At 48.9% G+C, this 16,146-nt stretch overlaps 1 protein-coding gene across 13 annotated transcripts in view; it reads left to right on the top strand.

The window, feature by feature from the left end:
• Positions 1-15,836, top strand: part of Ppcdc (phosphopantothenoylcysteine decarboxylase) — a 27,586-nt gene extending 11,750 nt beyond the window's left edge. For 7 of the 13 annotated variants that reach the window (XM_031344775.1, XM_031344779.1, XM_031344777.1 and 4 more), the window contains 4 exons: positions 9,161-9,256; positions 10,107-10,235; positions 14,197-14,365; positions 14,781-15,836. In XM_031344775.1, the coding sequence (XP_031200635.1) occupies positions 9,161-9,256; positions 10,107-10,235; positions 14,197-14,365; positions 14,781-14,866 (480 nt within the window). In that variant the 3' untranslated portion in view covers positions 14,867-15,836. The other 6 variants (XR_004111655.1, XM_031344783.1, XM_031344781.1 and 3 more) reach the window with 6 other exon arrangements.
• The last annotated feature ends 310 nt before the right edge of the window (positions 15,837-16,146 follow it).

The raw sequence follows: 16,146 nt of genomic DNA, 5'->3' as shown, positions 1-16,146 counted from the left end.
ACACCCACTTCTGGTGTCTGTAGACAGCCTCAGTATACTTACATAATAAATAAATAAATCTTTAAAAACAAAACAAAACAAAACAAAAAACCCTCGTCTTTCTCACACCCAATGCTGACCTTTCAAATCTGCCTTAGGGGAGGCAGCCCATGTACATGAATTTTAAAACTTGCTTTAATTAATTGCTTGCTTGCTTTAATTTGGCCATGAGGATTTGGGTCAGTGGTCTTTCTCTTCCCAGCTTTGGGACTGACAATGGCTCAGTGGTTGAGAGCACATCCTGCTTTCCCAGAGGACCTGAGTTTGTTTCCTAGCACCCATGTTGGGTGACTCACAACTGCCTGTAACTCCAGTTCCTGGAGACCAGATCAGACTTCTGTGAATCCCCACACATGTACACTTGTGTTTGTGATTGTGTGCGCAGGGTCCCCCCTACCTCTCCTTTGGAGGTAGTTGTGGAGGGAAATAGACTTCATTTTGTGTCAGGGTTCTCTTTTAAGACAGGGTTTCTCTGTGTAGCCCTGGCTGCCCTGGAACTCATGGTATAGACCAGGCTGGCCTCGAACTCAGAAATCTGCCTGCCTCTGCCTCCCAAGTGCTGGAATTAAAGGCATGTGCCACCACTGCCCAGCTGTGTCAGGGTTCTTTACTGCATGTCCCAGCCAAGAAACCCCATGCTAAAGCATTGTCTCACCACAGGATAAGTATACGGCAGATGGGGTTTAGGTAAGCTGTTCCCCATACCCTCAGGCATTAGAATACTTGGTCCACAGTTGTTAGCCCTGTTTGGGCAATTTAGGAGGAGTGGTCTTGCTGGAGGAAATAAGTCACTGAGGACAGGCTTGGAGAAATCAAAGATTCCCATCATTCTCCATTTGCTACCTTTGCTCCTGCTTGTGATTTAAGATGTGAGCTCTCAGTTTGCTCCTCCCGTTGCCGTGCCTGCCAGCTACTCATCTCTAGAGTAATGGTGATGGACTCTTACCAGCTGGAACTGGCAGCCCCAATAAACCCTTCCTTCTCTAAGTTGCCTTGGTTGTAGTGGTTTATCACAGCCATAGACAAGTACCTGGTACAGTGGGTAGTTCCTCTTAAAGTCCTTTGCTCCTGTGGGGATGTTATCACATGCAGGCAAGAGACACCCATCTCTGCCTGTGCTGAGACTTCAGGTGCTCTGTGGCCACTTGTAACTGGTGGTGACCACAGTGGACAAAGCTAGTAAGACATTTCCATTATTATTATTTTTTTAGATTTATTTATTTATTTTATGTGTGTGAGTACACTGTAGCTGTACAGATGGCCGTGAGCCATCATGTGGCTGCTGGGAATTGAACTCAGGACCTCTGCTTGCTCTGGCCTGCTCTCTCCTAGCTCATTCACTCTGACCTGCTCACTCCGACCCCATACACTGTAGCTGACTTCAGACACACCAGAAGAGGGCGTTAGAGCTCATTATGGGTGGTTGTGAGTCACCATGTGGTTGCTAGGATCCGAACTCCGGACCTTCGGAAGAGCAGTCAATGCTCTTACCCACTGACCCATCTCGCCAGGCTAAACATTTCTATGAGTTCTTACTGGTTAATGTTTCGAGTTCATGGTTCTCCACTAGAGCAGTTGTGTCTCTAGGGACCATTGAACAATGTGCAGAGACAAGTCTTGGTTACTAGTAGAGAGCAGGGATGGAGGCAGGGATTGTCCCACACCCCATGACTGTGACTGTGAAGTATTTCTGCATAGGTTTCTTTGTTCTCTGCCATAGCCTGGACCACACTAGGGCCCTAAAGTAGAATGATCACTGAGAATCCTGTTTCCATTGCCCCGTCCCTTCCCCCAGCTTTCCAGAGACCCAGATTCCAGATTCAGCAAGAAAAGGAAACCAGCTCATGAACTGGTTTCAGGAAGGAATCTCTATAAATGCTAGACACAATGCAGACAGCTTATGCAATCCTGTCTGGCCAGGCTTCAGTCACATCACACAAAGAAGTACCAGTTAAAAATACTCGATACAAAACCTAATCTTAAGAGGGATCTCGGTAGGGGATCAAGCACAGAGCTGACTTTCAGGAGTTATACAGTGTGGGGGAGATTTTAATGCCCAGCTCTATTCCACCAGGACTCACAAGAATTTCAGAGAAAGCATGGGGGTGGGGAGTGGGACCCTTCTGCCTTCAGGGCATTTTCTGCTCTGCCAGGACTCCTCAGCATTTATTGCCTGATATGAATGAATGAATGAGTGAATAGTCTATAGTGTGTGTGTGTGCATGCCGGGGTGTGCATGTGCTGATCCAGGGCCCACCCAATCCTTGGCACTCAGGACCTTTTGGCTAAGTGAATGAAGAAGAAAGAACAAACCCCACAGGGCTGATGAGTCAGATCAAGTGGCATCTCTTTAAAACCAGAAAAACTAGCCTGGGCTTGCCTGTTAGCACTGGGGGAGGTCTGGAGGGGGCATAGGGAAGTCCTGCCTGTCCTTAGGTGAATACATTGCCCCAGGAGGCTCCCTAGCAGTGTGGCTGTATACCTTGGGGAGGGTAGCCAGAGTGTGGACTGGCTAAGAAGTAGTGCAAAAATCTTGAAGGAAAGATCTCAAGCAGAATTGCTGTGTATGGTAGGAGGCCTAAAGGAGTCCTGGTTGGAGATCCTCTGGAGGTGGTGGGTTTGTGGGAAGGCAACACGAAGGCCCTGAGGTATTGAAAGATGCGTAGAGAGGAAAGCCAGAGGAAGCCAGGACCCTGCTGAACAAGAACAGTACCACTTTGGGAATGTTTCTGAGCTAGCCCTAGGTAGAGTCTTTCCTTACAGCTGGCAGGAGGCTTTTGAGATTAGAGTGGAGTCCTTGGATCTTCAGGCAGCAGCTTTCCAAGGAGGGCTTAGAGTGGAGAAAGTATAGACTGGGAAGTTCTTAGAAACGGAGGGCAAAAGTCCCTTACCGCATTGTAAGTTTGAGGCCAGTCTGGGCTGCATGAAACCATATCTTAACAACAGCAGAGTAGGTGGTGTGTGCCTTTATTCTCCACACTGAGGAGAGAGAGGCAGCTGGATGATCTCTGTGAGTTCCCTGCCAACCAGGACTACATAGTCAGACTGCCTTATTAAAAAAGAAAAGAGAAGAGAAGAAACATGAATAGGAAAAGGCATGGCAGGACCAGTTTTATTCATATGTGTGCATATGCCTTCAGAGGCCAGAAAAGAGCATCAGATCTCTTAGAGCTGGAGTTCCAAGTAGTTGTGAACCACTGTGTGGATGCTGTGGCAAAGCAGCAAGCCCTCTCTTCAGCCTTTAAGTTATAACTTAGATTTGAGACAGTATTTTTGGTTTTAGGTGTGAGGTAAGCACTCTCTCACTTAGCTGAATCTCCTAGTCCTAGATGAGATCTTTAATGGACATCTTCCTAGACCCCTGGAGATGTTTGTCAGGCTGTTTACAACCAGTGAAAGATCCTATTAGAAAAAGGCTGTTCCTATTGGGGTGTAGCTCAGTTGGTAGAATGCATGCTCAAAGCCCTTTGTCGATCCCCACAACCAGGCAAAATGTGAGAGATGGTATAACTCTATAATTCCAGCACTCAGGAAGATTAGAAGTTCACGGTCATCCTTGGATTTATAGGATGTTCAAGGCCAGCTTGGCATACTTGAGACCCTGTGTCACACATAAACAAGAAGGGTTCAATCTTGATTCTCTTTTATCCCTCTTTCTTTCCTCCTAACATGCGGGCCTTGTGGAAGGTCTCGTGTTCTCACTGACTCCATATCCTTGAGGGGCTGGGAGATCCTGATAGTGGTACAGGTAGAGAGGAAGCCAGGCAGAATAGCAGAGTTAAGATTCTAGGAGCTGCCATAGATCAGGCAAACAGCTGACTCTGGTAAGAGGGCGTTTATGAGAAAACTGAGGGGTAACATGCATGGACGAGGACCTCGTGGAGTTCTTGCTGAGTGCCAACTCCCTATGCACTGGTGGGAGTCGTGGCTAATACTCTGTGGAGCTGTGCACCTTCTGAGACGGGGTCTCTGTATCTCAGGCTTCCGGGACTCTTCCTATCCCTCCTCCTCCTTTCCCTCTCCTTCCTCATCTTCCCTTTCCTCTTCTTCTCCCGGCCCTCTTTTTGTTTTTGCTTGTTTGTTTGCCGCCTTTTCCTGTTTTTCCCTTGTGGAATTTATTACTCAGATTCCCCTGCCCCATTGGTCTTCTGATATTTTTTTCATAGTTTTATATTTTTGTTCAAGTATACACTAACCCCTAACTTTGCATTGAGTTAACTTTATTCATTTTTTTTAATAAATTTTTTTAAAAGATTTATTTATTTATTTAATGTATATGGGTACACTGTAGCTGTACTGATGGTTGTGAGACATCATGTGGTTGCTGGGAATGAAGGTTGCTCGCTTCGGATGACCCCACTCGCTCTGGTCGGCTTCCCTCACTTTGACCTAAAGATTTATTTATTATTATATCTAAGTACACTATAGCTGTCTTCAGATGCACCAGAGGAGGGCGTCAGATCTCATTATGGATATTTGTGAGCCGCCATATGGTTGCTGGGATTTGAACTCAGGGCCTTCGGAAGAGCAGTCAGCGCTCTTAACCACTGACTCCATCTCCCCAGCCCTTTTGTAAAAATTTTAAGATTGCTTTTTGGACCAAAAAAAAAAAAAATCACTTTTTGGTTCCTGTCTCAAGAGTCTCATTGTATAGACTCGTTAAGTAGATCAGCCTGGTCTTGATCTCTCAGAGATCCTAAGGCCTCTGCTACCTAAGTGCTGGGATTAAGGATGTGAGCCACTGTGCCTGGTGCACTGAGTCTTTTTTTTTTTTTTTAACTTTTTATTGATTCCCCGAGAATTTCACATCACTCACCCCAGTTCTACTCACCTCCCAGTCCCTTCCTATCTTCCTTCCACCGGTACAGACCCCCATACCCTGCAAAGAAAACTAAACAAGACAGAATAAAAAGAAAATCTTGTCCTGGAAGCTGTACTGTGTCACACTGTGTCACATATCTCCACTTGCCAATGTTCCCAGCAATGAGTCATCGGTCTGCCTTGAGGCCTCTGGCCTCTGCCACACCATCTCTACTGGATCTTCACAGGAACTTCTCCTGGATATCCTGACATTGCCCGTGTCCTAGAGATCTTGCTGCTTTGGATCTTCATGACTAGCCCTTTCACATGCTCCAGCAGGTCATAGATGGGGTAGGTGTTGGGGTGGACCAACTCAAAACCCAGGATCTGGGCCTGGGAGGCAGCCGATCTGGTCAGCCCACCGGCTCTCCCGTGCTCAAACCACCAGTATTACCCTTGCTAACTCACCCAGCGTCACAGCTAGTGATGGGCAGGATCCACTTTCCTGCTCTCAAGCCCTGGCTGTTAGCTTACCTGTGCCTTACCCAGCTCTACTGTGCTGCCCAGGTGAGGTGCAGGACCCACTCTCCTGAGTGCTATAGCTAGGGAGGGGCAGGGCCAGCTCTTCCAGGCTCACATGCACCCCTCCACAAAGGGTCCGCTCTACTGTGCTGTCTAGATGAGGTACATTGAATTTCTTATTTCTTTATAATTTTAATTTCCAAGAGTTTTTTGTTTTTGTTTTTTTGTTTTTTTTTGTTTTTTTTTGTTCTCTGAATAGATCTTTAAAAATAAAATAGCACTATGGAGCTGGAAGGATGGCTTATCAGTTAAGGCACTGGCTACTCTTGCAAAAGACATGGGTTCAATTCCCAGCACCTACATGGATAGCTTATAACTGTCTGTAATTCCAGTCCTAGGGGGGAATCTGCTTTTCTAGCCTTTGAAGGCACTGCATGCACATGGTACTTGGATATACACGCAGACAAAACACAGGAAAAGAAAAAAAATACAGCACTATGTTACTGTTTGGTGGGTGCATGCCTCAGCTCTGAGTGTTCGCCCTGCGTTGTCTGAGTTTTTGCGTTTAGTTGTTTAATCTTGTTCTCTAACCCAGAGGGTTTCCTTGAGATGTATGATGTTCTTTAGCTGCATCTATTTAGCCGTGAAAAGCTGGGTGGAGACATCTCTTTATTGCCAAGACTCAGTTGGGAATGAAAGGTTCTGTTGGGGGCCCTCAGTGTTCAGTACCTCAGAATTTCTTCCCTGAAATCCCCTAATAGTCCAAGGGTCATTGAGTTTTCCAGAAAAGCCCCCATGGGTCCCCTGCCTGTAGACACAGAGCTCCGTTGGGAAGGCCAGTGCCTGGCATTCCTGGAGATGACTTCTAGCCCAAGGCCCTTTGGCTTCTGTTTGACAGCTCAGATGGCTGCTGGGCTGGGCTGCTCCTCCACTCCCTGAGCTGTCCCCCTCCCTTCTTTCATTGATGGTCTGGGTCTTGATCTTTGGTCTTCTAATCTCATCTGCTCATGTTTCCTTCCACTTTAATTTCCCAGAAGTGCATTGATGGGTCGTAACTGCTGTCATTCCCTCCTCTGTCCTTCAGAGTTTCATTTACTTTACTTGGCCAAAACCTTATTGTGTTGTTATTCTATTTACAGTATTGGATGTCAAACAAAGGGCTCATGCAAGCTGGGCAAACACTACCACTGAGCTACACTGCCAGCTCTTTTCCTTCTTATTTTGAGACAGAGCTTTACCAAGTTCCCAAGGGGATTTCCTAGCTTCTGCCTTAGCCTCCTGAAAAGCTGCGTTGTGGGCATATGCCACTGTACCCAGCTTGAGTGAGAATGTGATTGTTTTTTAATATGTTTATTTATTTATCTTGTATGTGTGCGTGCACCACATGTATGGAGAGATCAGAGGACAACTTGAGGGAGTCAGTTCTCTTTTTCCAATATCGGATTCTAGGGATTGAACTCAAATCTAGGTTTCATGTCGAGTGCCTTTACCCACTGAGCCATCCTTTCAGCCCAGACAATGTGCATTTTGATCAGATGTGTAGGTTGTTATGTATTTACATTGATCACATTTGGTCTTAATTCTGCCATCTGTATTTTTTCCGTATTAGTAATTGAACCCACGGCCTCTACTTTGAGCCTACTCCCTAACCTCTTCTTTTCCCAGCCCCCCTCTTTCCCTTGGATAGTCTCACGTATCCCTGGAAGGCCTTGAACTAGACTTCACTATTTTGCCAAATGTACCTTGAGTTTCTGATCTTCTGTCCACACCTCCTGAGTGGAGGGATCGCAGGTGTGTGCCACCCTGCCTGGGTTTATGGAGTGTGGAGATCAGACTTAGGGCTGTATGCAAGTGGGACAAGCACTCTACCAAGTGAGCTACATCCCCAGGGTCCCCTCTGGTTTTGATACAGTGTCACTATGTAGCCCAGGCTAGCTTTGAACTCATAATCCTCCTGCGTCTGCCTTTTGAGTGCTGAGTTTGCAGGCATGTGTTACCACATGTGGCCACCTCTGGTGTTTTATCTACTTTCTACCTACTCTGGCTTCTCTCTACTGCTTTCCCTTTTCTCTCCTTTGTTACGTAGACTGAATTTTCTTCTCCTAGTTGGGAAGTTAAGTATGCTTGAGTTCATCCATCATGCTCACAGTATAACTTATTAAGCATACTTGAGCTTTTCATTGTCTTGACCTTTGCATGGTCTCCTCTTTCTTCTGTTCTCCCTGCCTTGGTGGGCCTAGGCTGTACTCCATGGCTGGGCTCTGTGGAGGGGCAGGGTAGCCCTGCCCATCTGCTGTTGCTAGAACTGGCAAGGTTGTTCCTGGGTGTCTTAGAGAGAAGCCTTCAGCTCTCAGTGATGGTCTGGTTTAAAGCAGTACTCCTCAACCTTCCTAATGCTGTGACCCTTTAATACAGTTCCTCATGTTACGGTGACCACAACCATAAAATGATTTCCTCTGCTGCTTCATAACTGTAATTTTGCTACTGTTATGAATTGTAATGTAAGTATCTGATATTAGATGGTCTTAGCTGACCCCTGTGAAAGGGTTGTTCTATCCGCAAAGAGGTCATGACCCACAGGATGAACACCACTGGTTTAAAGACTATCTAAAAACATCCCTGAGGTTTTGTGTAGGATTAAGGATGGTTTAAGTAGGAGAAGTGAGGCACAAGAGACAGGTCAGAAATCCCAGAAACTTTAGATCTGAGGCTACTCCTCAGCCCAGCCCTGTCTCTGAGATGTCTGCTTTTCACCCCAGCTTGGCTCTCAAGAGTTGTGCAGAGCATGGTACCCCCTCCTCCCTGCCCCCTCTCCCCTCACCCCACTCCCTGTCTCTGTGCAGGAGAGAAACAGTCAAGGGAAGGGTTGGCGACCTGGCTGTGTGCAAAGAGGTGACCTGAATCACCAAGTTCTTATCACGCAGCAAAGTGGATCCAGCAGGATTGGAGCTGTCAGGGTTTCTCCAGCAGCCAGGAAACTGAATTTCCTTTTGAGATCTTCTGATTTATACATTCATTAAAACTTCTTACAGCTGTCCAGGCTACGTGACTGCCCGTGGTCAGACACTATGGCCTTTGCCCATAGCCATGGTTGGCAAATGATTCCTTCTGTCACCCTTGACTGGCCTTCCTCTCTGATGAATGTCCTTTCCTGACTCATGCTTTAACACAGGTTAGCAGCCCCCTCATTTGCGTCAGCATTTTTCCCATGATTGACAGTGTGAAGACACTCATTCTCCCCCAGGTGAGGGCACAGACTTTATTTACCCAGAGCCTGTCTGAGGCCCCTTCCCATACCCAGGCCTTGTTACTGAAAGTAGGTGAGGGGTCTCTCCTGTCTCAGTGGAACATGGATTCTGACACAGTGTGTGCGCACAGTATGTGCAACAGCAAACAAGCTGTTGGCACAGAACTTGGACCTGTGAGTCTCCTCGGTTGGCCCCCGCTCCCTATGATAGGCTTGAGTTCCCTTCCATCCTCTGCTGCTGCTGCCTTTGGCCTCAATTGCTGGGTGGCCGGGTGGCAAGAGGCCGCTGCTTATATACCCCAGGCAGGGGTGACTCATCTCTCAGCAACCCCTTGAACAGGGAAGTGAGATGTGTGCACCTGGCAGGGCCTGACCTTTGAGTGACAGCGGAAGTAGCTGTGTAAACACAAGGTTCCTTGCTAAGGGGAAGTCCTGGTCAGCTCCAGGCTGTGTGGAGAGCATCTGCTGCACTGGCCCTCATGTGGCCTCTCTGCCTGCGGTTCTAGTAACTTTTCCCTTTCTTCTCCCTTCCTTCCACTTTCTTGGTGACAGCTGGAAGTCACAGTGGTAACAACGGAGAGAGCCAAACATTTCTACAGCCCTCAGGATGTCCCTGTCCCCCTCTACAGTGACGCTGATGAATGGGAGGTCAGTGCCGGCCCATTGCTTTTCTTCCAGCAGGACAGAGCTGTCTTCCTTGCAGCCTATGGCCCAGGCTGCTGGAGCACAGGGCCCAGGCTCAAGTCAGTGGTCAGGGCCATCTGGGTAGAGGCGATGAGGAAAACATCTGTCTAGCTCCTGGCCTGCGGGAGGCCTGTGGTACCGCCTTCCTTAGGCAGAGCTCAGCTTTGGCCCAGTGCCCTGGGTTGTGTCCTTGTACTTATCTGGGCTGATGAAACCACAGAGGCGCTCTGTTCCCACCACCCTCATCCACGTGGCTCTCAGCGTCAAGAGTGCCTCACTTCCCACGGCCGCTGGCCGTGCCTCTGCCCTCCTGCAGTGGGGTGGGCACCAGCGGAGTTGCCAAGCGCAGAGTGTGGGCCTCATAGGGCTGCCCTGCCAGGCAGTTTAAAACATTCTCAGCCTTGAACATTTCTGGCTGGGCTACCCTTCCCTCCCTTCCCCTCCCCCTCCATTTCTCACCGCCCCAGAGCTCTTCTACTGGCTTGGACAACCCAAGCATCCGCCTCAAGCAGACAGGCCAGGAGTTCCCTGCCAGATGTCAGTTCTCTTGAAAACCAAACCATAAAGGGAATACGCTCAGAGAGACAAGGAGCGTTTGTTTCCTCAAGGCCTGCTTTCTGTCAAGCTGCTGGCTCCGTGGCCAATGCTCGCCAGCTTCACTGTGTGAGGGGCTAGGTGGAAGACTTGAGGGAGATGGAGCTGGTTTCCTTGGCTTTCTCATTTCACTGTACCTGGCCTATGTGGCCGCCATCCCCTCCTCATACACATACTGAGAGTGACTGGATTGGTGACCCCCATTTCTTTTCTCTGGCAGATGTGGAAGCGCCGTTCTGACCCGGTTCTCCACATTGACCTGCGGAGGTGGGCTGACCTCATGCTAGTGGCTCCCCTCGATGCCAACACTCTGGGGAAGGTGGCCAGCGGCATCTGTGACAATTTACTTGTGAGTGACTCCTGGTGTCTGTTCTCTCCAGCTTTGCTCCCGGTTTGCTGAACTGCAGATTTCACTGTACAAGGAAGTCTGTTACTATGGGATGCAGGTCTGTCGAGCAGCCCCCTGTTACTATAGATGCAGGTTGTTGAGCCCCCTCTGTTCCTGTCTTTTTAGCAAGGAGGTTGAAGATCTGGGTCCAGTGGACCATCTGGCTTTGCTGCTATTATCTGGGTGTGTTCACCTTCTGCCCCCAGTGGTCAGCCAGGCACCCCGCCCTCAACCCTCTGCTCTTCCATCCTCCGTCCTCACAGGCCGCCCTCCTCATGTGCCTCCATTGCCTTCCCTGTCAGTTTGTCCTTCCCACCCGCATCTAGAAACACATGGGAATACTCTTGAGAAAGCTGTTCCTTCCTTCCTCATGGGTCTCCCATACTTATTTCTCTGTAGTCATTTTGGCCCCAAAGCTGAGACCCAGTTTTCACATCTCTCAGGGAAAGCTTGAGGAGAACAAGGAGGGAAAACTGGATGAGAAGTGATTGCCAGATTGGCTTAAGCCTCTGAGACCCCTTGGGAGCTGCCCCCTTAAAGAGCATCCACCTTCGTTTCTGTGGTAATCCTGGGAAGCTCTGTGGCCACCCCTCCCTCCTCTCTTGTTCTGGAGGCTTCCACTGAGGACACAGTGAGTGCTCCCTCTGGAGAGAAGATTGTGATGACCATGTAGACAGGAGGAACGCTCCATGGTGAGCAGTGTCATCTCAATGAGCCCACTAGTCTTTGGAGCTTGCTTGGTGCTAGGCACTAAGTAGGCCTTTAAAAATACCGCTTGTATGTGGTAGGAAGTAGTCCTCTCCCATAAATATTTTTGTTTGAATTTATGTTTGTGTTTGTGTGTGCTTGTGTGTAGGCATGTGGCACAGACTTTTGGCAATCCTCCTGCCTCTGCCTTCTGAATACTGGTATTACTGGTGTGTGTTACTCAGCTCAGTTTTAGAGCTGAAAATGCTGAAGAAGTGAATATTGAAGATGCATCAAGAACTTTAGGATATCACATATGATGGGGGCCCTTTACCTGGGCCCAGTGGCATAAGCCTGTGATCCTGGGAACTTGAGAGGCTGAGGCAGGAGGATCAAAATCTCAAGGCCTGGTGGGCTACAGAATGAATCTCTAAATAGAAAGTAGAGAGGGCTGGAGCCATAGCTCAGGAGCAGAGTGCATGTGTAGTGAGAAACCCTAGCCTCACTCATTCCCCAAGACGAAAGAAAAGAGGACATTAGTATCTTTGTTTGCTTATGAGGGGGCTCCTCTGGGAAGCTGCTGGTGACCCAAGCGTTGTTAGACTAAGACTGTAGGATGGGAGGAACACTGCCCTGATGCCAGGAGCAGCCTGGGAAGGACACAGAAGCAGAGCTGGGTGTAGCATGGTCCTCTCTGCTCAGTAGGCTGGGACAGCTCAGCAGGGCACTGAAACTGGAGAGGGGGTACTCAGCCATGCACCTTTGCTGTGCTCCTGGAGAGGGGGTACTCAGCCATGCACCCCACTGTGCTCCCACTGGGAGGTTAGCTGCGGCTGATGTGATAGACCATACCAACCTTAGAGCTGAACCCCAGTCACTTTCTTAGGCTACCCTCAGAAAATTCAGGCCTCCCCCCTTGTTGTTGATGTTTTTGTTATTGCTGTTATATGCCCTGCCCCCTCCCCCTTTAAAAACAGTTTTGAGCTGAGTTGGAGAAATGGCTCAGAGGTTAAGAGCACTGGGTGCTCTTTTAGAGGACCAGGGTTTGATTCCTAGTACCCACATGGAGGTTCACAACTGTCTGTAACTTCAGTCTCGAGATCTGGCAGCTTCTTTTGGTCTTGGTGGGCACCAGGCGCACATGTGACACACTGACATGTATGCAGTCAAAACATGTAAAACAGGCCGGACTGTGGTGGAGCATGCCTTTAATCCCAGCCTTGGGAGGCAGAGGCAGGCAGATTTCTAAGTTCAAGGCCAGCCTGATCTACAGAGTGAGTTCCAGGACAGCCAGGGCTATACAGAGAAACCCTGTCTCAAAAAACAAAAACAAAAACAAAATGAAACAAGATAATCCAAAAAACATGTAAAACAAATATAATGTCATGTAGCCCAACTGGCCTTGAAATCCTGATCTTCCCTCTCTTCCTTTCCCAGAGATGGGGTTGCAGGCATGGCCTGAGGCCTGGCTTTTTTTCTTCCATGCTACTGGTCCTCTTTCTTTGAGGTTCCCTTCTTCACAATTGGCTGGACAGTGGGTTCCCCAAACTAAATAACCATTTGCCTCAAACAGTTTCTCTTGAAGACAGATGTCTGAGACAGTCTCTAGTGCTACGGTTTGAGCTGTCAGCACCCTAGGTGGGTTGGCCCCCTCCTCCTCAGCAGGTATCTTCTTAGAAGGAAGCTCAGCCTACCCCCTCTTTCCAGACTGTCCTGTCTGCAGCGCTGGAAAGGCTGTGGAGAGCAGCATGCTAGATGTCCTCATCCCTGCACTCCAGGCCCTACACCTGGGGATGGCTGTCTCCGTCTGCTCCCGTGCTAAGCTGTCAGGTCCAGAAAGAGGGTTCGACGACCCAAGTTGCCAGTCTGGCAAAGTGCTAATCTCTGGACTAGGATCCAGCTGTCTGCCCTGCCTGAGCAGATTCCCAGGGGCAAGGCTGAGGCGCCCAGCATGGTGCCAACCACTTGTCTGTAGGAGCCAGTGTCCACTTCCCTTCCTACTGCTAGTTGCTTCAGAGGAGCGGTGGTTTGTCCAGGAAGCACTGAGCTGAGACTCAGACAGTTGGGAAGCAGCCCTGCCGAGGGCAGACAGCTTGGGTTTTGCTGTGGTCAGTGAGCTCTGTTTTGAGGGTTCTTAGAGCCCAGCCCCACCCTGTTCAACACCACTCACCAGGGATCCTTTCTAGGTTTACTTATGACTCCTGTCAAAGCAGCGGGTAGCACAGAGCCAAGAAGAAATGTGACTGAAAGTGTCCAATCACAGCCAGCTTGTCTTCTTTTTTTTATTTTATTTTTTTATTTTTTTCCTTACTTCCCTTCTTTTTTAAAAAGGTTTATTTTATGTATATGATTACACTGTAACTGTCTTCAGACACTCCAGAAGAGGGCGTCGGATCCCATTACAGATGGTTGTGAGCCACCATGTGGTTGCTGGGATTTGAACTCAGAACCTTTGGAAGAGCAGTCAGTGCTCTTAACCACTGAGCCATCTCTTCAGCCCCCAGCTTGTCTTCTTGAGAGGATATGGTGGGAAACCGATATTGATGTCTGGGATGAGGCAAGCAACCAGACTCAGAGTGTTTGCTGGGAGACGGGGAGGCTGCCCAGTCGAAAGGATGGCTGTACAGGACCCTGTTTGTATCTGTGTGACCTTGGACAGCTGTTTACTCTCAGGGAGCTGCAGCTTGCTCATCTGAGAACAAGGGGCAATACTTTCCTTATAAGGCTATGGTGAGGGTTCTTGAGATAATGGATCTGCTGGGTGTCTTCATGCTCGGAGTTTAGTTGGCCCAGAAGCAGAACTGCTGCTGAGTAGAATGTGAACAGGCTGGTTCCTAGCTGTCCAGTGAGCAGTGAAGCTGGCCTCATGTCCCCCGGGATTGCTTCTCTGCCCTTCCATTGTGAGCCTGTGTGGAGGCTTAAGCTGGTGGGCAGGGAGATTGCACACAGAATGGAGGTCTGCCCGAGGTATCTGGGGCACCGTGGGTGCTGATTGGGCATCTCCTGTGTCTAGGACCAAGCCAGAGCCTGAGTGGAGATGATGAGGGATGAAGAGACAGCCCTTCCCCCCAAGAACAGATCTCTGTAGATGGTTGACACCCCATCATCCCTAGGCAACGCTGCTCTGCTGACTATGGCAAGGACAGTAGGGAGGATTCGGGGTGGGGTGGGGTGGGGGACAGAGAAGGGTCAGTAGGCAGAACAGCAGCATCTCCCCCCCCCACCTTCTTCATAGACCTGTGTCATCCGGGCCTGGGACCTCAACAAGCCCCTGCTCTTCTGCCCTGCCATGAACACTGCCATGTGGGAGCACCCTCTCACTGCCCAGCAGCTGGGCCAGCTCAAGGCCTTTGGCTACGTGGAGATTCCCTGCGTGAGCAAGAAGCTGGTGTGTGGAGACCACGGTAGGCTTCTTACCACACACAACCCGAAGCTGTGCTCTGCTTTGGGGTCGCCTCTGGGTTCTGTGGGGCCATTGTGACCTTGGACAGAGCTGTTTTCTGAGCTCAACCCTCTCATGTAGAAATGGATAGAATGGTAATTCCTGTCTCTCAGGATTGTTAGGCTGAAGTGAGACAGCATGTGTGAAGTGTCTGGGGGGAGCCCCTGGCAACAGAGCACTGTTAATGGACTGACTCCCGGCCTCTCCTGGGCTATCTTGGATGTGGTAGCTTCAGCTCAGGCAGAGCTACACTTGTGCTTCCCAGGGTTAGGATGTGGGCGGAGTGCACCGGGAGGGGACGGGGGAGAGCTGAGTGGTAGCCACAGGCAAGGTTAGTTCATCTGGTGCCTCTTAGTCACAGTAAACTTTGCTTCCAGGTCGAGGAGCCATGGCTGAAGTGGAGACCATTGTGGCTAAGGTGCAGGACGTGCTTTCCCAGCATGGTAGCGTCCAGCAGAGTTGACCTGGGATTTCAGCCGTGATGCCCCTGCACCCAGCCGAGTTCAGCCTGAGCTGTTGAAGAAGGATATCAGCACAGTATAAAGAGCTTGTGCTTGCTGACGAGGGGCTAGCCTGTACCTTCTTGGAATTTCTCTTCAGTCTAACCCTCTTCAAGCGACACAGAACCACAGACCCAGGTCCTACCTTCTTTCAACCAGGAAATACCTGCTTCTTGGAGGCACTCCCATTTCTTTCTGGGATAGCCCTAATAGACGAGGCAAGCACACTGCTCACTGGAAGGGTAATCGAATGACTGAGGGACCTTTTGCCTGGGAATTGCTTTTCAGCACACCATGGCTGAAACTGGGCATGGAGGCTCACATCTGAAATCCTAGCACTCAGAAGGCTGAGGCGGGATAGCTACAACTTTGAAGTTGGCTTGTGCTGCATATTGAGCCAAGCCTGTGAGTGTGATAGCCTATTTCAAAGCATCCTGTCTGTGGCCTCAGAGGTCAGGGGCATGGCCATGTGAGGCCAGAGAAGCTTCCAGCCTGACGACTGACTGACTGACTGACTGACCAGCATGCCCACATTCCTGTTCAGTCTCAAAGCTGACAGCTCAGATTCAATAAGATTCTCAATCCTTCTATTTTCCTGCTCCGGACCTTGACTGACCGTAAGAGAGCTGCTGAGAAGATTAAGTGAAGTATATGTGAAAAGTGCATTGGTCTCTTACACCCCCAGGGGATACAAGCATGGTTCCCAGCAGATGCCTGAAGCCAAAACTCTATACATTATATAAGCTTCCTTTACATAAACTGTGACAAATTTTATTTTATAAATTAGGCCCAGTAAGAGATCAGCAACAATAACAAAATAGAACAGTTATTCACTTTGTTCTGTAATAAATTATTTTCCATGCTGAAAAAAAATAGAACAAGCCAGGCAATGGTGGTGCACGCTCAAAAAACCAAAAAAAAAAGAAAAAAAAACAATTAAAAATATAACAGGTACTGGCAAGATGGTTCAGTGTGTAAAGGTGTTTGGCACCCTTGTATCACCAAGCTTCACAACTTGAGTTTAATCCCTGGGATTCACATGGTGGAAGGAGAGAACCACCTTCTGAAAGGTGACCTCTGACCGCCACCTCTGCTCTCACACTGTGACAGGTACTACTTGCACATGTATACACGTACACGTACAAAATTTAAAATTAATAAAATTTAAATTAAAATTAATATTTAAAATACTATTTTAAAACTTGTGTGAACATGGTTCACACAACCTCAACATACAATTGTA

The sequence above is a fragment of the Mastomys coucha genome, unplaced genomic scaffold (assembly GCF_008632895.1).
Source record: "Mastomys coucha isolate ucsf_1 unplaced genomic scaffold, UCSF_Mcou_1 pScaffold23, whole genome shotgun sequence".
Classification (NCBI taxonomy): Eukaryota; Metazoa; Chordata; class Mammalia; order Rodentia; family Muridae; genus Mastomys; species Mastomys coucha.
Note: the sequence above shows the minus strand (reverse complement) of the source record. Positions and strands in the feature narration are given on the sequence as shown.